Source organism: Amphibalanus amphitrite, unplaced genomic scaffold, assembly GCF_019059575.1.
Source record: "Amphibalanus amphitrite isolate SeventyFive unplaced genomic scaffold, NRLGWU_Aamphi_draft 000776F_arrow, whole genome shotgun sequence".
In the NCBI taxonomy this organism is placed as follows: domain Eukaryota; kingdom Metazoa; phylum Arthropoda; class Thecostraca; order Balanomorpha; family Balanidae; genus Amphibalanus; species Amphibalanus amphitrite.
Genome location: NW_024882270.1, coordinates 331,530 through 355,854, shown reverse-complemented (window position 1 = coordinate 355,854; position 24,325 = coordinate 331,530). Strand labels below are relative to the sequence as shown.

Genomic DNA, 24,325 nt, shown 5'->3' with positions numbered 1-24,325 from the left:
GAGATTGGCCTCTGGCGGCGGAGACAGACAACTTCGCCGCACCTGCGCCGTTTCCGGTGTGTTGACCGGAAGCCGCGCTGGACCCAGCTGTAACATAGTGTGAAATATCCTGTATGAGCAAAATGTGATGATAATTAATTAATAGGCGCTCACATGTTTCCATATAGGTTAAGTGGTAGGTAGTCCAGGGTTGTGCTCGACTCAAAAAAATTTGCCGACTCGACTCATCATTCAACTTCAGAAAGCCCCGACTCAACTCTGACTCAAACAAGGAGCTGATTTTTTCCTTGACTCGACTCATGACTCAAGCGGCTCAATGAAAATATTGGTTGACTCAAACTTGACTCAATTTTTTGTTGAGCCAAGTTTGTTGACTCAAATTTGACTCAGATAAAAAAGTTGATGAGCGGGGGGGGGGGGGGGTGAAAAAAATCCGGCAGCAGGGCCAGGCCTAAGTTGTTAAGCGGGGGTGGGGGAGAATGAAAAGCTTATACATTGTTTCTAGAAAGATGAGTCAGCTGACTCATGTTCCTAAATGTTTTTGACTCAACTCAATGTCAAAAGTTATTTTACTGACTCAACTATGACTCAACTCAACACCTTAATATTTTTGTCTGACTCAACTCTGACTCAACTCAACAGCTCAACATTTTATCCGACTCGACTCAAACCTGACTCATCTGAGTCAGAGTTGAGTCAAATCTCTGACTCGACTCATGAGTCAAGCACAACCCTGGTAGGTACACCTGCTCAAGGAAGGTCGCACATACAGTTCCCAGGCCACGGTCAAAAGAACTACCTACTTTATCCTTGAGGCCGAGAAGATTAACTTTGTTTTACACCCTTCCAAGCAGAGAGTGTATCCGGAGTTAATCTATGTCCATTAAATGAATAAAGGCACATTTCACGAGGGTGCTCACTGCTCATGTGTGTCGTATATGCCGAACTTCAACTCCATCTTTCCCAGTCCCACTCAATCTCAATCTTCCCTCACTAGCACTTGATCCCTCGACCCTCTTAGCCTCACCATTTCTTCCCTCAGCAATAGTTCCACCCAATTTCAGTCTTACCCCACTCTACTCTATTGCCATTCTATCCTCCATCAATCTTACCCCATTCTTGTCCTACCTCGTCTTCGCTGGAATCATCCAGAGCCACGTGGTACCCGCCGTCAACTGCCATCAACTCTCCGTCGTCTTCTTGGTTCACTTTGAAATAACGATAACTTCCCGTCCTGAAAACATCATTGGGAGTTAGTGGGTAAGAACACTTTTCTCTCTGTACCGTACCAAAGTTCTTTCATTCGAGTTTCATTCATTTCATTCATACCAAAGTTCTTCCTAATATTGAAAGCATTTTGCAATTACGTGGGACTAGGTACCAAATGCAAATGACCATACATAATATGCATAGGTCAGCTCTCCTTCTACTCATGAAATCAGACATGACTTCTGAAAAATGTAATATATCCGATCCGGTAAATTTACGGCGGGGGCTATGTGCATTGTGCAATGTGGGTTCTCACAGCGCCTATACCGTGCCGCAATACCCGGGCATAATGCGGCACAGACTACCTTCCAGGCGCGTATGTGTGCTGCCATCTGTTGCCAATAGCTGTAACTGAAAGTATGGATGGCAGACGCTAGGTGAGTATTACGCAGTACGCGCGTAGGTATGCATACTGAATTTACTGATCTCAGGCAGCTTTTGCCAAATTGTCAGGGAACTCAGATTTGTTTTTCAATAGAAAAACACAATTCTAAAGAATAGTGTTTTAACTATTGACAACAAACCTTCGGTTATGATGCAAGTACCTACGCAGTGTATGCGTTCAAAATAAAGGAACTTCATCAGCATGATGACATAGGAGAAGGAGCAGGGCAGAGGTTAGGTTATGGTCTTCCCGCTTTTCAGCCAAACTAGTAACCTGAGTGAAGTCTGAAGTTTTCCTAAAACACAATTTTAGGTTCGGAATGATTTAAATGTGGACCAATCCCTACTTAATAAAGAAAAGTTTTGCTGAATCCCACTATCTATGGGGCTTTTGGGACTACTAATGAGTCTGAAAGGCGTCCACAAGTTAGTGACTTCAAAATTTGCTTTTCAATAGGAAAGCTAAGTTAGGTGAGCACGTGACAGGTGGCAGAAATGCAGTCGCTAACAGCCTGGCTAGCACCCACCTGTCTTTGAAGAAGGCTCGCCGGAGCACGCGTCGCAGTCCGAAGGCGGCAGCAGCACTGACAAAACACAGCGCCAGCACCAGTGTCAGCGTGAGCAGCGGATGAGAGGCTGACTTGCCGGCCGCCGCCGCCGCCGCCATATGGGTCTCTGGCCGCCTCCACCCGCGGCGCACCCGCCTCCTCGGAGCTGTTGGAGGCCGGCGGCGGTGAGGACGGCTGGCTCGGAGTGGAGTCCGGCCTGGTGCTGAGCGCAGCGGCCAGCGGCGTCCAGAGGGCGGCCAGCAGCAGCTGCTCGACGCTCGCCATCTCGGCAGCTGGCCAGCTGTGCTCGCCGCCAGCGCCGCCCGACGGCCGCCGCCGCCACCAGCTGACCGCCGCCCGGACGGAAATCGATGGCCACGGCCGCGGCGGCGTCTCATGGCGAGGAGCGGCGGCCGCGCGCGCAGCACCGCGCCGGCCCGCGGCGCCAACCTGTGGCGGTCCGGCGCGGCGCGGCGGCTGAGCGGCGACCGATCTGCGGCCGGCCGACAGCAGCACTGGGTGGTCCCCCGGCGGGGACATCGCTCACGACACGGCGGGGGAGGGAGGCGGCAGTCACTCGGGGCCGGCCGCCGGCAGTGACGGTGATCGGGCGGCGGCCCGGCCCGACACGGCAGCAGACGCCCGAGCTGATGGCCCGGAGACGGATCAGAGGGCGGGAAATGTGCCGAGAGGTGGTCACCGACCGCGCAGCCGGCGGGAGGTCGGGCACCGCCCGCTGCGGGCCGTCCAGCCGACTGTATCACATTGAGGACCGGACTGTATCCCACTGTAGGTCGACTGTCCCAGACTGTGAACTGACTGTGGAAGACAGACTGTGTCCGACTGTGCCCGAGCTGAAGAAGACTGCGGACGGCGCTTCCATAGAATGTGAACTTTCATTCGCTCTATTCTGAAGACTCTCGTTGTTGTGTGCTGCATTCTCTTGTGGCCTTCTTACTGCCTGGCTGTGGTCTGTTGAGTAGAGCCCTGTGTACTGGACTGCGCCGTATCCTGTAAATTGTTGACTCTGTCTGACTGTCGAATATGTTGATTGTGATCCACTGCTATCTGAATACCAGCAAAACAATATTGTTAAAATGTATACCTTAACCCTATTAGTGGCAGGGGGGGGGGGGTTGTTTTTATCCACCCCTCAGGTTTTTCGGGAATATCTCCGAAACCGCTGAAGCTACGATGCTGAAATTTTCTGACTTTTCCTAAAACTAAATTGGGCACATTCCCTGAAAAGTTCAAGTTCATAACTTTACCAGGGGCGGCTCCAGAGCACTGGGAATTGGGGGTCCTATTCGTGAAGCGAGTCATTTGGGCGAAGATCACGATGCTGCACCAGTTTTACGAACAGTGAATGAAAGGTATCATGTGATAACATATACAAAGTTATTGTGCATCCTCTTTTGACACGTTTTTGCTATAATAGTCGGATCCAGGCGTCCAAAAAGGGGGGTTATTTTTTACCTCCCAACATAGGTGCCCTGACACCGCCTATGCATGACCAATACAATTTTAGTCGCTCTCTCATCAGAAAATTGTAACATAACAAGACCATTGCCACCCTTTTTAGAAACAGTACCAACAAAAGCCTTATTTACTATACTTTTTGTGTACCCCCAATCTCAATGATCTGTATCCGCCTATGATTTTTGAAAATGCATTTTTAGGATCCATGTGAATTCCTGGTTCATTCTCTATCGATCGGCAAAAGTTGCGTTAAGATTGGTTCAGAAACCTGGCCGTGATAAACAGTCTAAAATGTATCTGCAATTTGCCCGTTTTTACCCCCTCTACCCTCCTATTGACATTTTTTAATTTTATTTTTTTAGAAATGTAGATCTCGTTGAGCCAAATCGAATGCCGTTTGAATTTTGAAAATCGGCCGGTTAGATCTCGAGATATCAAGGGGGGGGGTCGTAAACAGCCCCCCCCTGCCACTAATATGGGGTAGCCAGGAGCCTGCCACTAATAGGGTTAAATAGCCTTCTGAACTAGGATCACTCCCTTCAATTCGCAAAAGCTCACTTGTCGTTTTTCACCCTCGGCAAAGCGACATAATCTTCCCGTTTACAGAGGGGCCGCCGTATTCACGTGGCTGGAGGGACTGGCTCTCTCCCGTCTGCATAGGAGTCGTTCCCTTTCCATTTACGGAGAAATCGCTCCATGAGCGACGCTCAATGTCTATCGGCATTGAGGCCGTTTTCTTCCCATTGGTGGAGGGGTCTTTCTGCATCCACGGGCAGAGGGACCGCTCTCTGCTGGAATCTGATGAAGACTGTGAGAGATGACCGACCGCCCACTGCGCTGCCCAGCCACACAAACGGTCTTCCCTCGGCCCTCGTCCGCCCGTTTCCGGATCTCCCCGCTAAGCCACAGCTCGTCCAGCGGGGAGGCGGCAGTCGTGGCTCAGATCCGAGTTTCATATTATCGGGCATAACTCCCGCCCGGCCTGGTCATAGCTTATTTAAAAAAGTGAAGAAAATCCTGTGAATATAAGCTTCTAGAACTTCGAATATTTTTTCCTGCTGTCTTTTTTAACATTTATTGACAAACCATACAAATATGACACAAGTACCTAATAATAATCGAGGGCTCTCAAACCCAACAAGGACAGTCTCCGTCATGGCTTCTGACACGAAACAGCCGGTTTTCCGTCTATGCTAACGTTTTTTCCTGCTGTCACTTGCTTTCGCTCTTTTTTTTTGCTTTTGCCTTTTGCGTATGACTACTCAGTCGTAGATAGGCATATACCTAGTTATAAGGGGTGTAGTAAGTTATGACCATAGTTGTAGGATCATTGGCTATTACCGATTGTAAATGCTTGGACCGATGTAAAAGAAGTTGAAAATATAAGCTTAAAAGATTTCACACGTCTTTATTGACATTTATCCTGTATAGAAGTGACAATACTGAGTGCTTAGTTTATACCTCTGTCCTCTTAGCAACCTTGAAATAAGGTTCTGATATTGTCCTTTTCTTGCTACCCGGCATTTTTAGAACGAATACAGAAATAGAGAAAATGCGTTTAAAAAACACTACACCAATGGTCCAATAGTCACACCTGTATCACTCGTATAATATTATCCCTAAATAAGTCGAAATTTATCTTGTAACACAGCAATAACGCACACCAACGTCACGCTGTTGACTTCCTCAACTATGGAGAACCAGAGCAGTAGTACATATATGACAAATGACTCGTTGAGTCGGTTTTTGCTGCGGCACGGCGCGGTGCTCGGCCTGTGCTGCCGATGTCGCCCGTGGAATACGTGACGGCACATTACGCTAAGCTCCTTTTGATGTCGTCGGCGGTCATTTTTGCTGGTGCCAGCGCGGACAAAGCGCCGCACAGACTGGGGTGCCATTCATCAGTGCGCTGTGGCGGCGCGCCGGTCATTGGGGCTACACCGCCGGCCGACCACAAAGGGCCGCACAATCGGCCTCGGACCAGCGCGAACCGGCTGTAATGAACCAGCAGCACTGGGCACTGCGACTCCCGGCCCGTCTGAACTGACCTCAGCCCATCGGAACTCACCAGGGTATCGCCTGTGCCTGTAAACCACCCTGTCTTTCATCTGAGCCTTTACCCTGTCACTCCTGTCTGACTTTCTCCGCTCGGTCTAGGCTAAACTCGTTTAAATATCCTCGCGCAAGCTTTATGAAAATGTCCTACCCACCTTCCTTTCTCCCCTCTCTTTCTCTCTTTTCTCTGTCTCTATTTCTCTTACTCTCTCTCTCTCTCTCTCTCTCTCTCTCTCTCTCTCTCTCTCTCTCTCTCTCTCTCTCTCTCTCTCTCTCTCCTGTCTCTCTCTGTAGGTATGTCTTTCTATCTCTCAGCTCTCCCTCCCCTCTCTCTTCCTCTTCCTCTCTCTCTCTCCCTTTCTCCCTCTCTCCTCTCCCTCTCTCTCCTCTCTCTCTCTCTCTCTCTCTCTCTCTCTCTCTCTCTCTCTCTCTCTCTCTCTCTCTCTCTCTGTATCCACTTTTCTTCCTCGGCTCCCGCTCGCTGTCAGTCAAAGGAGTCTCAGTCCGTCCCGGTTACTTATCTCCTTTTTATGTCCACATTAAAATGTGTTTTCAGTCGTACTATTTTCCCGAGAAAGAAAAAGTGCATTATTCAGTGTGCATTGTATTTATTAGCTCTGAAGCTTCTGCCTGCTGAAGTCATTTTGAATTAGTCTAGCATTGTAAATTATTTTTTAATCCAATCTTACTTAACTATATACTTAGCGCGATACATTTTATTATCATTAGCTGGTTAGATGTCTTTAGGAGCGTGAAATTTTGCATCTATTGCAATTTCAAATGCTTTGCTTTTACATACCTGCCTTTAACCATCGCCCGTATGGGGGGTGGGGGGGGGAGGTCGAACGTACCCCCTCGGTTTTTTCGCGAATAGCTCGCTAAAAAGCGTCTGATCCCGACGAAACGCTCAGCAAGTACCCTCGCGTTGATCAATTTTACACCTACTCTGAAAATTTCATGACCATGACCCGAATGACCTTTGACCTGTGACCTACTTTTCGAGACCATGTTTGGCCGGAATCGCGATTCGGCGTATGTCGGCTCGTATTAGCCGCGCGTTTCCAGTCTTTTCGTCGTTTCAGGCGTTCAAACATGGAATATGATGTTGCTCCCATACATATTAGGGTGGGTGTCAAGGTCACCTGAAGGTCAGGTCAGGTCCTTGACCTTTGATGGCCTCGGTTCACTTATTCGAGTTTTACATGTTTTTAGGCTAGTTTTTGGAGCTGAATTCGAATTTAGCAACCATATGAACATATACGAAGTAGTTTCCTGACCCGACCTGGCCTAAATGCATGAAGACATCATCTGTGCTCAACACTAACATGATATTCGTGATCAGCACCCCGAAAACTCCATAGCAGCCACGCTTTACGACGTTCTCACAGGTCCCGATTTTCCCGACTTTTGGGTCATTGGCCTGACCTGGAAGGTCAACCAATTACCTAGGACCTTGGAATTGGGTATCATCGGCTTCCTCTCGTCACGGGCAACACGATCGTTTTTTTCCGCGAAGCTATAGCTCGATCATGGGCCAACCGGCAAGGGGGGTCCAATGGACATACGTTCGCGGCTGGAAAAACACCAATACAGGCGAGGATTAAACTACATAGGTAATGGTCATATAGTTATTGCACGTCCACTACAAGATACGCGTATTTGAGCAATGTATGTGAGTTAGAAACTTGCAATGCATGCACCACAATAATGCCGTATTACATATAGGTACTTAAAACGGCGTATAGGTAAGTATCCCTCCTCAAAACTCCGTATCGATCCTGGCTGCTCAGTTACCCACTATGCTTCGTTTTTTATCAACATCTTTCTCGTGTAAAGTAGCCAATAACCTTTTTCATTTTTCCGAGACACCCTATTTGATTTCTGATGTCGTCGCTTGACTTCTAGCTGCTGGACATTGCCGACCACGCTGGGTCTCGTCCACGCCCCTCCCACGATGTCGGCCGTGTTCCTGGCGCGGTCGCCTGGCAGTGGCACCGGAGGGTGTCCCGCGGACATACAGGGTCTGCGCCGCCCTCCCAGGGCGGCGCAAACACGCCACTACGGCCGTGCACTCGATTAGTCAAGCCGGCACCCAGATGCAATCGGCTCTGACTAATCCGGCGACACCTGAGTCGCGGTGACGTCACCACCGAGTGGCGAGTGTGCGCCGTCGGCCGCTATCGATCGCCGGCGCTAGTGTCGCCGTCGATGGTCGTCCGCCATCGCTGGCTGCCGGCCGGCCGCTGGCCGACGCGGCGCGCGCTGCAGTGAGCCCGCCATAGAGCCCGCCGAGCGCCGCCGATCAGCCGAGCCGGGCCACGCCGCCGATGGCCGCGGCGCCACACCGGACGACTCGTGCGCCAGCGCCGTAGACCAGTGCCGTGCTATGTTCAACTTCGCCTCAAAGCTGATCAACACGGTGATGGGCGCCGATGAGGGCGGTGCTGGAGCGGGCCCAGCCGGCCAGCCGCAGCCGGGACCGCGATCGACCGTGCCCGCCCCTCGCATGGCGCCGCCTCAGGCCGGCATGGTGCCGCCTCAGCCCGGCATGCCGCCTCCTCGTGGTATGGCGCCTCAGAGGATGAGGGGCCCGCGACCTGCTGGAATGGGTGTTCCCATGCGGCCGTCGGCCAGCGGCGCCGAGCTGCGGATGCCGCGCGGCGCCGGACCGCGGGGTCCTCGGCCGCTGAGGGCCGGCGGGCCACCGCAGCTGCGACCGGCCGGGCCGCGGCTACCGGCGCCCCACCACCCAGCGGCGGCCGGCCAGCAGCAGCAGCATCAGCAGCAGCAGCACCAGCAGCAGCATCAGCAGCAGCCGAACACCGCCGGTAAGTCGTCCTGTCTGCTGGTCAGTCAGTCAGTCAGTCAGTGAGTCAGATAGACCGTCACCAATCAGTCCCTCTGTCTGTCAGTCAGTCTGTCAGTCTGACAGTCCGTCAGCTCGTCAGTTCGTCAGTTCGTCAGTCCATCAGTTCGTCCGCCAGTTCATCAGTGCGTCAGCCAGCTAGCCAGTCAGTCAGTCAGTCAGTCAGTCAATCAGTCGGTCACTGTCTGCCCGTCTACTAGCTAATCCGTCAGTCAGCCCGTCAGTCATGCAGTCAGTCCGTCAGTCAATCGGTACATTAGTCAGTCCATGTCTGTTCGTCCGTCAGTCTGTCAGTCCGTCAGTTCGTCAGTCTGTCAGTCTGTCAGTCCGTCAGTTCGTCAGTCCCTCAGTCCGTCAGGCCTGTCAGTTCGTCAATCCATCAGTCAGTCCGTCAATCCGTTAGTCGGTCAGCCCATCAGTCCGTCACTGTCAGTCTGTCGATTTGTTAGTCAATCCGTCCGTCAGTCCGTCAGTCCGCCAGCCCTGTCAGTTCTTCAATCTGTCAGTCGTTCAGTCCGTCATTCAGTCACTGTCAATCTGTCTGTCTGCCTGCCTAGCTTGTCTGTCTGTTTGTTTGTCTACCAGCCTGCTAGTTAGTCAGTCTCCTCTCAGACAAACAGCTAGCAGTCATTCAGTCGGTCAGTCAGTCAGATACAACGATCAGTTTGCCTGTCTGTCAGCGTGTCAGTCAGTCAATCAGTCAATAACGCCGGGATGACGAAAGTGGCATCTGTAAAACTTGACCTACAAACATTGCACTGAGATGCACATTGCACAACGACATTGTTGATTCTGACAATAGCCATTTCTCATAATTTTATATGTAACCACAGACTTCTCTTATATATATAGAGAAGTCTGTGATGTACATAACATATTATCAATTTTGAAACTCACGGAAAGACGAAGTCATGCATTTTAAACGGATCAACTCATAGTCATTCATGCTAAGATATGTCGGGCGGATAGGACTGGATAACCAATGGTTGAGTAAAACTGCAGCAGTTTGTGAGTTGAGGATGGATTACCGTTGTTTGATGACATGCAACAACTTTTGGGAGTAAAGGATATTATAAACATAGCTGACCTTAAGGTATAATGCCTATGCGAGTTTTATAAAACTTCGCCCCACTATAGTGGGGCGAATTTATGCTCCAAGAGCGTTTGGGAGGTGTAGGCCCATATTGCTTTACTAAGCTTCAGTCATTTATCTACTAAGGGTCGTTGTCTTTTAGCCCTCGCCGGACCTATTGGTTTTCATACATACTCGCCGGCCGAGGGGGGGGGGGGGGGTAAGAACCCCCCTCGCCGTTTCGCCCCTGGTGGAGCTAGCGCTTCGCAGAAAAAAAAAACGAGCGTGTGCGCCGTTACGAGACGCAGAGATTGGTACCCGATTTTAAGCTCCTAGGTCAACCGGTGACCTCTGAGGTCAGGTCAAGTGCCCCAAGGTACGGTTCAGTTTTTGGTGAATAACTTCGCAAAAAAACGGGCGCAGAGCCGCGATTTTGGCAGCATCGTGTTCGCCTCGCTCAGGCGCGTCGGATGATATACTTTTTGTTTGGGTCAGGTCAACTTAGGATGTTGACCTCAGGTCAAGGTCAGGTCAGCACCCCCAGGTCACGAAGTTGGTCGAAAGAAGTCGTGTCGCATATCATTCGATTTGGCAGGTCTTCCTGAGTCCATTGGTGGCTTTCCCGACTTGCTAGCTTAATTTGATCGGGAGTTATTGACGAAAAACTAATATGACCTTGATGACGTCATAAATGACGTCACACAAGGTCAACATTGCAAAAGGGACGCATCTAACCTTGCAAGAAGTGCATCAAATCACGATTCTGTGTGCTTGAGATAGTTGGAGATCGTTCCCGGCGCCAGAATAGCAGTTTTCATTTTTCCCCATTGACTTATAATGGTGAGGTCACGAAAATGACCTGACCTCATATGACCTTGAGGAAAAATCCGAGATATACAAGTTGTGAGACTCATAATGGATACTAGATCCTGCAAGTTTCATTTCCCTATGACATCTCCTCTGGCAGTGAGGCGTTGCGAAGTTGCGACATCTAAAGACCGTGCAGAGGTTCACTTATGACGTCATAGGTCAGTGACCTGACCTGACCCAAAAATGCGGTTGGTGTCAAAAGATCTGGCTTGAATCAAAGATCAGGTATGCCAAGTTTCAGCTCTCTATCGCCAGCGTGCTTGGAGCTATCGCGAAAAAACCCTATGGAGGGGCGGCATCCGCCCTCCCCCCTCGGCCGGCGAGGATTTTAATGCCAATTGCCCAATGCTCAACACCCGCCCAAATCCATGCTCAGTTACTCTAGCGCATTTTCAGGCCAGATTAGGTCACTCGTCTTAGACCTTTGACATCGTAAGTGAACTCTACATGGCCTAATTCAAGATCCGATGAGTGTTGTTAGGAAACGAACAATGTTTGGGCATCATCTGCATCCAACGGTTCTCGTCTTCGATTAGTGCTTCTACAAAAATGTGTAAAATTGTACAATAAGACGACGGCTGAGTTGATAAAGAAGTGGGAAGCTATACAAACTGTTCGCTGAGTTAAGTTCCAATGTTTATCTGACACACTACTCAATAGCTCAATCTAGTCGCTCCATATTTGCAGACTGGAGCCGAATGCCGATCGGATGGCTGTCTCAGCGCCCAATAAATTCATTACATTTTATCATTAAGTACCGGCAGCCCTGTCGTGACTGGTACGATTAAAGCGTTAAGTTTGATGTTTTACTGATGTCAAATCGCGGGCGGTGGTACGAAATACTATTATTGGTTACTTCATTGGCTCTCCTGATTGAGATTTATTGAAGCATTAACTTTTCATTTAAGTAATGTTCAGCGATTTTCCTGTTATTTCCGACTGAAGGTCGATCTGCGTCCTATAGGTGTAGAGTTGAAAATGTATTTATCGATCATAAACGATACTGCCCTTTTGCGTATTTTAAATGTTAAAATGATACAAATTAAGAAAACCAGTGTCATGTACCTAAATAGTAGCAATTTTCACGGCGGGTTATCTGGGGAATGCTCCAAGCTTTACCAGATCGGTTTACATTGCCTTGAACGATTCTAGCTAAATCCTTTTACAGCAAATATCTTCATAATGGCCGTTTTCACGACGGAATAGCAGGCATCTATAACCCTGTTTACATAGCATTTAGACATTTCCCTAGCTGGCCTAGAGATATCACAAAACTGGCCAGTGACCTTTTGCAACTACACAAGTGACTGTATTCAATGCTACGAAGAGCACTTTTTCGGAATTCAGGCATGATACATCAATAAATTGCAATAAATAGGTTATTTTCGGCTCGAAAAACGAGTACTATTTCATGCGTACAAAGACTACTTGCAAGCACCATATCTGCTGCCATATCTCCCTGCACCCCTTCGTAAACACTTTGCCATATTAGCTAAATCAAGCTATATAAATCACAATATATGCGGATATTCTTTACAAAAACAAAATATAAAGCGATATATAATATAAACAAAAGTAAGATATAAAAGGCTCCAAAGAAAAACATCTGAGAAAACAAGTATTTGGCCCACCACTAATATCGAGTACTGCTGTCTCTTGGCAGACAGCTCTGCACTCTGATTGGCGGAAATCAAGGCTAGACTAGTGCTGGGCAACGAAGTTATGACCAAGTACAGCATGCTCAGGAACGATGATGACGTAGTTGGGGGTGGTAGATTTAGCGTGAAGACCCACCAACAGATGATTTCCTGTCTTATTACTGTTGGCAAAAATAGCGAAGTTGTGTTTATCAACAACAACATTAGGGGTGCTTTTCTGAAAATATAAAAGCATTCATCAGACTTTTCTAAAAACATCAAAATATGACTTCTAAGTGGATCACCTGAGCCGCCACAAAATAGCTTGAACGCCGTGGCTCCCTAATGACGTCATTTTCTGATGAGCAAATCAGCGCCGAGCAAGGCTTACTCTGATTGGTTAGAGAAATATCGAGAGTTTTATGTTGAGGGGACCGGAGTGCACCTTTGGTTAGGAATTTTTCACGGCGGTGGTAAAATCCTCTGGCTTACGCTCTGGCTTGTCTAGCAGTGCCATCTATAATAGAAGTCTTCAACTAGCAGTTTGGCACTTATGATCGCCTAGATGACGCTACCAATCGGTTTAGGTATTTGTTTGACTTTATGAATGAGCGCAACGTGATTAAATAGGTAATTACTGACTCTCGAAACTGCTTAGATAGTCATTTAGAGCGTATGTGATACTTGTTACCAAATATCTTACGCACTCAGTTTCTGCTTTGTGTTTTCCATGCCTTTTGAATCGATCAAGAAAATATGTCACTGCTCAGAGGTTGAAGGTAGGTACCTAAGCGGGAAAAGGGGTGTTACATATTTGATCTTTCTATAAATGAATGTAGAATAAGAATAAATGCAATCCGCTAAATATAAGCTGCAAGGAGTGCATCGAACTCAACAATCAGCTTTATTTTCATCGCTTTCATGGAAACAATTTAGCCTCATGCTTAAATGATGGGTAAAAACTTTGCAATATTCCACTCATATGATGCCCAAATGTACGACACACAATTCATTTGAAGCCCATGCGTCGTTTATTATCAAAACTACATAACATGAAGAGCATCATAAACTTGGCAGGCTTTTTCTATTTGGTGGCCAGAACTCCATTACCACATTTCTGGATTTTGTATTTGCTGCGCAGCATTTGTCGACATGGCGGAGGCCGAACACCTGAAAGTAGATCGAGCTGGCATGTGAATCTGGCAACTCCTATGTAAACGGGGCTTATTTAATCCCCATTTGATCCTTTGGTTCCTCAGGAATTTTAGTAGTTCTTTTTAGTAGGTTCCCCAGCTTTCGAATGAATGGTGCGTTAGTTTGCTATTTTTCTATTAAATATCACATCGATTTACTTTATCTAAGGATTTATCACTAATATCAACATAAAGCGTAAGCACAATTATAAAATTATGAAATTATTAAATACTAGTACAATAGTTAAAAAAAGATACTGAGTTGCCAGGTTACAAAGAATATATTCATTTATGGCGCACGACAGACATTTAGAAAGCAGCGCCCTGTTTTATTGCACGCTGCTAGCCGCTTCCATTGGGTTTTGCAGGCCGACGTCATTGGTCGTTACACGTATGATGTCACGCGACTTGTGGCCTGTCACGGCTCTTTAATGATCTCCACTAAATGAATGCAACAATGGCCTTTTAAGTTGATCTCTGTGGCCATCTGTCTATGGAGCGACCAATATGAAAGTTGGGTGAATTTACCGGGGTTACATGACTATGAGCAAGCAAATGTGTATCAGGAATGGATTTAGGTGGAGAATTGCGCTGGACCATGAGTGCTCGAACGCTCCCAATTCCACGCCGGTTTGGCTTTGGAGCCGAGACAGACGATGCGGGTCAAGGTCACCGCTGGGGTAACGGTGGATTGGCTGCGCCCGAGCACCCGTAACGCGGCACAATTCTCCATCTATGGATTTTCCTATTCGCTCAGCATTGTGATAGACGTTCGTAATAGCATTTACTCTGCTCATGTACCTATCCCCGGTTATTTAAAATAAGTTTTTGTGGGGGAATATCACGGCTTTAGGTACTCGGTGGCCCTATTCACGACTTTCAAAGAATGCTCCGATAGCTAAACACCGCACAGACCTACTGCATTAGTGAATCTGACAGAAGGTCTGTGGAATTACATCCCCCCTCACCACACCCCTAAAAACTCATCCAGTGTCCAAAACCACTTTTATCGACTCGCAAAAAACACACACACACACACATACACACACAAAGCATGGCGCATGTCAGCTCTCAGTTAATTTATCATTGTCTTTACCATGGTTCAATTGCATTGCGCGATTTAAAGCACGTGAGTGCCTATATAGTATATATGCAGAAAATAATATCTACAGCAAAACATCCAAAATTACAAAGGCTACAGTGCCTAAAAAGTAGGTTCATCAAGGAAGCCCATTTTTACTTGCGTTGTGTTCCCAACCATGCGATTCCAACGCGGGCTATTCGCAACGTCTGTTAAGGCACGTTAACAACTGACAAGCCGCCACCGCTGCCACTTATTCATAGATGGTTGATATCGCAGCTTGGGCGTCAGCAGCGCGGCCCACAACGCGTCGGCGCCAGCGCAAGCAGCTGTTGGCACTCGGCAGCCGGTGTTGCGACTTAACGGCCGGCCGGCCCCATGAAGGAGAAGCTCTTGGTGAAGCTTTGTGATCGCCTCATAGCCGCTGAAGTAGACAGCACGGCGTCCCGTTCAAAACTGTATTGCTTCCCGGCCGCTCACCCGAGGTCGTGTCACAGATACTGCCCGAGGCACCGGGCGAGTCCACTGGGACGAGAGGGGTGACCAGTATGCGAGGGAGAGAGGGAGAGGGAGGGAGGCCGCCGGTCGAGGCGAGAGCCGGTTATGACATCCCTCCACCCCGCAATATAACATAATCACAACTAACGTAACAACAAAACTCTGGTCACTTTTAACGATATCAGGCACGGAGCGCTCACAAACTTCACTCACACAACAGCCGGTCCGGCCGCCGTAACGTCTCTCGCGGACGCAGATTGTATCGCGGCGGTCCGCCCGCCGGGACCGACGGTGACCCGTCCGGAGCAGCCGGGGCCACCGCCCGAGCCGTCAGTCCGGCCCTCGGCGGTACGTCGGCATCAAACAGGTCCCGCCGCGTCCGATCCAGGTCCAGCGCCCGTCCAGCGGTCGGCGGTGGTACGTCGGCCATAGTCCGGCGCGGCCGGACCCGATCCAGATGCCTCCAGATCACTCTCCCATCCTGCAACTGAACAGCCAGTTTTACTCCCTTCCGCACCACTATCACACCCGGCAGCCATTTACAACCAGCAGCACTTTGTACACGATCAACGGCTGACACAAACACAGCATCGCCTACGCACACGGAACGTTCATAGGAGCCCCTGTCGGCGTACAGTTTTTGGTTTGTCCTGGTTTTTCCTCACTCTACCACTCAGATCAGGCCTGACCAGATCCAGACCAGGTTCGCACCGTCCTGCCAAGGAATAATGCCGCTGGGGACACCTGGGTGGTTGTGTGCGGTGTTGTGCGATAGCGCAGCAGGAAACGCGCTATTTTGGTGTGAATCGTGCCCGATGTTTGCTTTTTAATACTGTTTTTCAATGTCTGAACACTACGCTCCGCCAAACCGTTAGATTTCGGAGACAGTGCAGGAGAAGTCAAATGGTGAATGCCATTCGAGCGACAGAACGTCTGAAAAGTCTCAGACAAGAAACATTGTGCGTTGTCAGACACAAGAGTCTTTGGCAGCCCCCACGAGGAAAATGAAGCGCGCAAATGTTCTATGGTGGTCTCAGACGTGCATGATCGCGACGGAAACACGTCCATCCACTTTGAATGAGCGTCAATGACAATTAATACCCACCAGCCATCAATTGGACCACAATAATCTACGTGCACACGCTCCCATGGTTTTGATGGCCAAATCCATGGGTGCAGCGGAGTCTCAGGTACGTTGGCACGATAAGCCTGACATTTGCCACAATTCTGTGCAATGGATGTGATGTCCTGATCGAGGTTAGGCCACCACACATACATTCTTGCGAAAGACTTGGTGCGCGTCTCTCCGCAGTGCCCGTCGTGTAGAAGACTCAAAATTTTTGCCCTTCCCTGTGGCGGTATCACAACGCGCGAACCCCACAATATACATCCATCCTGAATGCTCAGCTCGGCTTTACGGGACCTAAAAGGTCGGAAATCTGGCGACAGCACCTCCCCGTCATCCGGCCAGCCCTCCTGAACATACTGAAGCACGACAGCCAAGACAGGGTCTCTAGAGGTCCACCGGCGAATGTGGTCCACAGTGACCGGAGACGCGTCTAAAAACTCCATCAAATGTATCGTCTCCGCCGGAACGGGGCTCGACTGACCGACCACCGACGACGGGACGGGCAGCCGACTGAGCGCGTCACAGTGAGTTTGTTTAACGCCGGGGACGAATTCAAAGCGATAATCATACGCTCCCAGCATAAGGGCCCACCTGACCACCCGGGGCGATGCCATCAGTGGGAGCGGCTTGGACTCACCTATCAGCCCCAGCAGGGGCTTATGATCGGTCCGTATTGAAAACGGACGGCCCGCCAGATAAAAGTGGAACCTCTTTACACCGGCCACCACCGCCAAACCCTCCCGGTCGGTCTGGGAGTAGCGCCTTTCAGTCTCGTTTAAAGAGCGCGAATAAAACGCGATCGGTCTCTCCCCTTGCCTCGTTTGCTGGCTAAGAATGCACCCCAATCCCACTGGACTGGCGTCACATGCCAAAATCACAGGGAGTTTTGGGTCAAAATGTCCCAAAACAGGAGGGCTTTTGAGCAAACGTTTCGCATCCTCAAAAGCTCTCCTTTCAATGTGCGTCCACTGCCAAGGGCGATTTTTCCGTAACAGAACATACAGCGGCGAAAGGGTGGTGGCCAAACCCTGCAAAAATTTTCCGTAGTAATTGATAAGGCCGAGCCAGCACCGCAGCTCGGAGACATCTCGGGGCTCTGGCGCGCCCGTGATGGCAGCGACCTTTTCCTCAGTAGTCTCCACGCCGCTCCCGCTGACCTTGTGACCCAGGTACGTTACGCTGTCCACGCCCAAACAGCACTTGTCCCGGTTCGCCCTGAGACCCGCCTCACGCAGCCGGCGCAACACCTCACGCAGCGCTACATCATGACTTTCCACAGTCTCACCCGCCACGACAACATCATCGAGGAACACACACACACCCTGTATCCCCGCTAGCAGCGTGTCCATGGTTCTCTGGAACAGGGCCGGGGCTGAAGCGTACCCGAAGCTAAGTCTCGTGGGTCTCAGCAATCCCCTCTGTGTGTTTACGGTCAGAAAGTCACGTGAACTCTGATCGAGAACCATCTGGTTGTACGCGGATTTAAGGTCTATCTTTGAAAAGACCTTACTGCCCGTTAAGCGTGTAAGCAGCTCTTCCACGCGTGGAAGCGGATATTGGTCCACCTTGGCCACCCTGTTGACCGTGAGGCGATAGTCCCCACATAACCTGATCTTTCCCCCGGGTTTTGGCACGACGACTAGGGGGGCGGCCCACTTACTGTGCTCCACTGGCTCCCACAGTCCTTGCTGGATCTGTTTCTCCAGCTCGGCATCCACCTGCTCGCGGAATGTCAGTGGGACTGTGCGGGCTTTGAAGAATCTCGGCTTCACATCGGGATCCACCGAAATGGTCACCTCAGCGCCACGATAGCACCCCAAACCATCGCTGAAAACTTCAGAAAACTCCTGAACGAGCGTCCGAGCCCGAGAGCGGTCGGTAAGCTGACATATGGAGGGCCAGTCAAGTCGTATGGTCGACAGCCAGTTTCGACCAAAAAGAAATGGTCCCTCGCCCTTAACTACCACCAGCGGCAGCTGCGCTCGCTGCCCGCCATACTGAACATCCACCATCGCCTGACCACACACCCCTAACACCTCACCGCTGTAAGTTTTCAACAGTTTGTCACATGGCCTAAGATGGGGCCCACCGACCGGCCAAGTACCCTTGAACACTTTCTCTGAGCAAACAGACAATGCAGCTCCCGTATCTAACTCCATACGCAGCGGGCAGCCGTCCACACATACATCAACCATTAGTGGTGGTTTACGATCTACTCCCAACTGCACCCCTTGAGCACGGAACAAGTAATATGGCTCGTCCTCACCGTCATTGTGGGGCGCCGCGCCACTCTGAGAAGTCCCAGGCGTCACGGACGGCTCCGGCTGCTCCTCCTCCTCCAGCAGCCGGACACGCTGAGACTCGGCGCGGCTCCGGCAGGCCGCTCTGGTGTGGCCCACGGCTCCGCACGCATAACAGTTCTGCGAGCGGAAGGGGCAGGCCGCCGGGACGTGCCGTCGGCTGAGACAGCGGCTGCAGGCACCCCGCGCCGGCGGAGCGCGGGAGGCAGCCCCGCCGGTGTCCAGGGGACGCCGATTGTCGTTCACCAGTGCTCGCCGGCTGTCGTTCACCAGGGCTGGTCGGCTGTCGTTCACCAGTGTTCGCCGACTGTCGTTCACCAGTGCTCGCCGGCTGTCGTTCACCAGGGCTGGTCGGCTGTCGTTCACCATCCTCCGTGGTGTCCCATCGACCCGTCCGATGACGGCAGACGACTCGGAGCGGCCGCTGAGCTCGGCTGCACTGGCTGCTGCCGACTCGTGGGCCTGAGCGATCTCCAGAGCCGTGTCCAGAGTCAGCCGCGGCTCGCTCAGCAGACGTGATTGCAGCCGCTCATGCTGAATACCGCAAACCAGTCGGTCACGAAGCATCTCGTCCAGCTGGCCTGGCTGAAACTTGCAGGGCTTCGCAAGCTTGCGGAGCCTCGCCGAAAACGACGACACTGACTCTCCAGCATCGCGAGTGCAGGAGTGAAACCGAAATCTGGAGACAATTGCAGATTGTTGCGGTTCAAAGTGGTCGACCAATATCTTCACCAGCTCCTTGAACGTTTTGTCTCCCACTGCGGCTGGGGCTATGAGGTCCTCCAGGAGGCTGAAGGTGCTGGCGCCAACCGCGCTCAGCAGTATGGCGCGGCGCTTCTCGACTTCATCTTCACCGACGCTGTTGGCGACAAAGTGCTGTTCGAGACGCCTGCTGTACGCGCCGAACGACTCCACTGCCGCATCAAACTCGGGCGCCCGGCTCACTGACGCCATCACTGCTTCCCTTGCCACTAATCACCGCGCGGCGCACACGTTCACCGCCTCGTCGCCATTGAAGTAGACAGCACGGCGTCCCGTTCAAAACTGTATTGCTTCCCGGCCGCTCACCCGAGGTCGTGTCACAGATACTGCCCGAGGCACCGGGCGAGTCCACTGGGACGAGAGGGGTGACCAGTATGCGAGGGAGAGAGGGAGAGGGAGGGAGGCCGCCGGTCGAGGCGAGAGCCGGTTATGACAGCCGCCTTGGATGTCATCTTTCTTGGCAGATCCATCCGTTCAGATGGTACGGTGCAGTCTGGATAAAGGACGAAGTCCAACGCCGCTAACCCCGCGACCGCCACCCCACAACGTGGCCGCAGACCGAACGGGCGTGAGGGCCGTAAGGGCCACCCCGCCATCCGGTAGGTGGCTGAGCAGCCGGGCGCAGCGGCGCCTGGGCGGCGGCCGCGCTGAGATGAAGTCCCAAACCGCCATGTCGCCATCACCGCCATCACCATTGCTGCAGCTGTTCCCAACCGCCTCAATCGCCGCCGTTTTGCCAGCAGTCGCGCCGCGGAATGGCAGAAGCTCCAGAGTAGCCTCCAGCGCCCCTCTCCGCACGTGTGCAGGTGCACTGCGGCCGCCGGGTCCGACGTCCAGGCAGAACATGATATTTCCATGCTGCTCCGACGGTGGGCTGGTCTTGTTTGGGCGTTCCTCCACTGTGACGTCGGTCACGCCTTCCCCGGCCAGGGCGCAGAGGCCGACGTGTCACCATCCGGTTGCAGTCCTCAGTCGGGTCGCAACGTGTACCTCTTCCGCAGCGTGGAGCGCGCTCCCGCTGGGCAGCGATACAGCCAAAAGTAGCATAGCATGCGGGCGGCCAGCGCTGCGCCGGACAGCGGACCCATGCCGGGGGTATGCCGGTCTCGGCCATTAGCGGGGTCGTCGGGGCCGAGGCTGTACATACAGCTGGTGACCGCGTGAGCCGCCAATCGAAGCTCACGGCTCATAAGCTCGACGCGGGCATCACACGCCGTCCCGATGGGAGCTCCACGACGCCACCGCGAACTCCAGCGCGGCTCGCAGCGCGAAGACCAGTACGGACGGCCGGGGCAAACGGCGTGCGGGAGTCGCAGGCGACGTTCTGCGGACAGAAAGGGTTGGGCATAAGCTGGTCGGCAGGACACTCTTGAGCCGAGCCTTTGATGTAATTACAGATGATCCAGAAGCATGCACAAAAATTCATGACACACTATTCTCATTTATGTATTTGCTACATATGATATGATATACCAGCTCATGATCAGTGACGCATTCTGGGCAATATGTTCTAAAGTGAAGTAACTGAAGTTACAGCTTAAAAGCTTAAAAAAACAGCTTAAAAAAACACACACACATTCGATAGCTTATGAGAATAACATGCCTTGTGTGCTTAATGCAGGAAAATATTTTTTCACTTTTTTAGAAACAGCAAAAGAGTTGTCAACAAGCCATGTCAACTATCTTAACAATTTTTATGGAAACTGCTCTAGCTAGCTTAAAGTTCCACAACGTTTCCGGAGCACCGTACCCAAACTCAGTTCATGTTACAAGAAAAAAACAGTAATAATGCCTCCTAATTTTGAATGAAATATAGGTATGAGTAATTTGATTTGGAAAGCAACAAATTTCCGCACATCATTTTAGCAAAATTACTATTTTCTTCAGCCATCAGGTTACACAAAACTATAGTAAACTTTTTGATCTAGTTTACACAAAACCAAAGCCCCGATTTTAACAAATGTAGATAAAATTTAAACAATTTTAATAAATGTATCGTGGAGAAAATGAAAAGTGTAGATTTGTAAAGCCGGGATATTTCAATTTCACGGATTAGGCACTTAAAGAAATATCTTCACCTTTCTTTGAGCCACCAGCCTTCACCCAAGTTTTACACGAATGTAGTGAAGCAGACAATGTGGCAACTCAAAATTGTGATGGTTTGAGATAATTATGACGGTAAAAGAAAAAGCAACACAAGGTTCCTTACCCTCGTTTTTTTCACATGGGTTCAGATGAGGCTTCAACTGTTGCCGACCTGAGGAGCTATAGGAACTTGAGCTTTCCAAAACTCAATTTCTAAGGGCACTGAGCAGTGTTTGGCTTTCACACGAATGCGATAGTAAGTTATATGAAGTTGACAAAGCAAGCAAAGCAAAGCATGATGCCCCGCGCGTCCGCCCGCGACCACGCCCCGCGTCCGACTCCCGACCGCCGCGTGACCCGAGGCGCCCGGCGGTCACGTGACCTACCGGCCGGGACTGCAAACGGCCCTCACCACCATTCTTGTATGACGTCATATCCTACTGAGGTGCTGATTGGTCGGAATTAGATACCTGAAGGTAATTATCTGCCGTAGTTATTTTTGTTTCATTGTTTTGCGTGTTTTCTTATATGAAATGTAATTAAAAAATTTGTCATATTTTAATCACCATTAAAAATAACTGAATAGGTATAAAAGAGAACTCGATATATACTTTCCTTGTTTTTAAGAATTCCGGAATTAGATACCCGAGGGAGCAAAGAGGAAGCAAGTTGCCACGCTGATTTAATACCTCATAGTCGAAAGGTGGGCTACTAGAACCAAAAATTGCTGTGTTTGTAAATAAATAAGTGATTTGAGGGCAAAAAATGCCCGGATTTAAACTTCTAAAATTATTTTGAACATAAAATATTTCAGTTTGAGGGATGTTAAGGCCTCTAAGGGTAGGTACTTTTTAGGTATCAAATAAGTTCCTCTGCGAAAGTTCCGTCGTGAAAACGGCCAATATAATTTTTTAATGCTTTAATCGAAAATAGTCTGATAATTTGAGAAGGTACCTATACAAGCAATTATTGCAACCCGAGCTGAAAGAATCGACTATGAATCTACTTTGACCAAATCGCACCAGATATGACCAAATGTTTGCCAGATACTCGTGGTGAAAACAGCTGTTACAGCTACATGCAGCTACAAACAGCTGCATGCAGCTTGCATGTAGGTGAGTATCAGGAGGCTAAAAGATCATGCCGTCTGAGTTGGGACCCAGTGGTATTACGTGTTAGAATCCTCTCACATCTGACAACAGCTGATGTTCAATGGCCACCCATACGCCACACTCCACAGGTCACTATTTCAGACTCAGGCTGCCCTCGCAGCTGCTACCGACGCTAATAGTCAAGTCTGACTGATGCGTCGTTAAACAACCAAGAAAACAAACAAACTCGCAGCTGCTGGTGTTGTTGAGTGGGTGTTGTTTGTTCCGTTCCGTGGCTTGTTCTATTATCCGGTACTTTTCTGATGCTTTAAATTCAAACTCGCATGACTAGACGGTTGGAATTACCAGCATTTGCTTCATGCTTGCTAAACATTAGGACAAACATAGTCATCAAAGTCACTTCCATTACGTTGGAACGCTTCCTATGCTGTTATTCCGACTTTTCAACTTGTTAAAACTCTTAGCAAGTGTAAACGACAATAAGCTGTGACTCTGAAGTGCCAAGTATCCGACAACAGAAACTAACGGCACATGCAGCTTGCATGTAACATCCCTCTCCATACCAGGCCGTAGCGAGGCTCGACAGGCGCGTCAGCAGGTATGAGGTAGGGGCGGTAAGCAGCTGAGCGGGTGAGATGATGACGTGATAAACAAGCGAGCTGGTGAAATGATGTCCAGCTCACAAGGTGTGCTAGGCACGCCCGCGCCTCCAGTGGGGGCCGTTGAGATTTGTAGGGCTGCTGGTTTCCGCTGGCCGGTAGAGCCTTACCCAGATCCCTCCCCCACCTCCACCCGATCAGCCTGTCACGCGCCGGTCGGGAACTGACCCTGGGCAACGAACCGAACGGATTGGGAGGACCGATAGGACTGAACGGAACGGGAAGATTGAACAGGAACGGCTGATTCAACGGACTGAACGAACTCAACAGACCACAGTAGTGGACAGGAACGGACGGACTGACGAATCGATCGAAGTGACGAACGAAACGAAACACGTGCAAACCGACGGACCGATGGTACTAATGACTGATATGGACCAACTGTGATCGGCGGTACTAAGGACCGATTTGGACCAACTGTGGTCGGCGGTACTAAGGACCGATATGGACCAACTGTGGTCGGCGGTACTAAGGACCGATATGGACCAACTGTGGTCGGCGGTCCGTTACGTTACGACCGGTAACAGCTCGTGTTGTGGATTGTGTGAGAGGTGCACCAGACCAGTACATTTGGCTGGCCAGTGGTCACCGGTAGGTCCGTGCACCTCACCAGCGCGGCGGTTGCCGGTAGGTCCGCCCGTACTGAGTCGCACCGATCGGGCCACCGCCTGCCTCCAATCAATCAGTGAGCACGCGAGCCGGGCCGCACGCGGCCCATCCAGAAGTCAGCACGGGCATCTTCAGCGTGGCGTGCGCCCATCGTTCAGTGCCCGGCGACCTTTGGTGACCTTCGATGATGCTTGGTGTGTCCGCCGCACGTGCCACCATGACCGCGCGTCGAATCCATCAAGCCCAACCGAAGGAAGGCTGCTAAAATTGGGAGTAGCCGAACTAACGGAGTCCCAGTTGAGTCCCCCAGGTCAATTGGTTTGGTGACTCTCAACTTTAGCAGTCTTCCTTCGGTAAGGCTTGATGGATCCGAGTTCCGACGCAACGATGCTGGATACTTTCAAGAGAGACTGTACTGAGTTAACGTTATTTTCACCGTCAGAAACGTGACCGTGGATAGTCTTTTCAGTCACCTACCGGCTACCAGGTTAGCAGGTTCTTCAGAACAATTGTAAAGGTTTGTTCATAGCCCCACAGCCTGCTGAGGATGTGGGAGGCACGTGAGCATGAATATGCAATATGCACACATACAACTGTGCAATAACACTGAAACCGTGATTGTGGAATGTTGTTGCGTAGTTTTTCGAATGACTATTATATTAGCAACATAATCAAACTTTACTCAATAGCTTTTTGGCAGCCTTGCCTTGCTGTCAA

The 24,325-nt window shown here is 50.5% G+C and overlaps 2 protein-coding genes across 2 annotated transcripts; both read right to left on the bottom strand.

Annotated features, from left to right (window-relative positions):
- Window positions 1–9: 9 nt before the first annotated feature.
- Window positions 10–2,323, bottom strand: LOC122365987 (the record flags this gene model as incomplete). Its single annotated transcript, XM_043337702.1, has 3 exons — window positions 2,181–2,323; window positions 1,129–1,234; window positions 10–87 (listed from the first exon to the last, which is right to left on the bottom strand). Coding segments are annotated over exons 1-3 (324 nt in total), but the record flags the coding sequence as incomplete, so codon positions are not given.
- A 15,550-nt stretch (window positions 2,324–17,873) lies between these two features.
- LOC122365986 lies at window positions 17,874–19,662 on the bottom strand. The gene is made up of 2 exons (XM_043337701.1): window positions 18,348–19,662; window positions 17,874–17,908 (listed from the first exon to the last, which is right to left on the bottom strand). Exons 1-2 carry the CDS (start codon window positions 19,333–19,335, stop codon window positions 17,874–17,876), a joined length of 1,023 nt encoding a protein of 340 aa, XP_043193636.1. The 5' UTR covers window positions 19,336–19,662.
- Between the last annotated feature and the right edge of the window lie 4,663 nt (window positions 19,663–24,325).

Coding starts and splice junctions, on each gene's coding strand:
- LOC122365986 (XM_043337701.1), bottom strand. CDS start 19,335: ATGGCGTCAGTGAGCCGGGCGCCCGAGTTTGATGCGGCAGTGGAGTCG. Junction 17,909..18,347: donor CGCGGCGCCCCACAATGACG/GTGAGGACGAGC, acceptor TGAAGTTTTCAG/CGATGGTTTGGGGTGCTATC.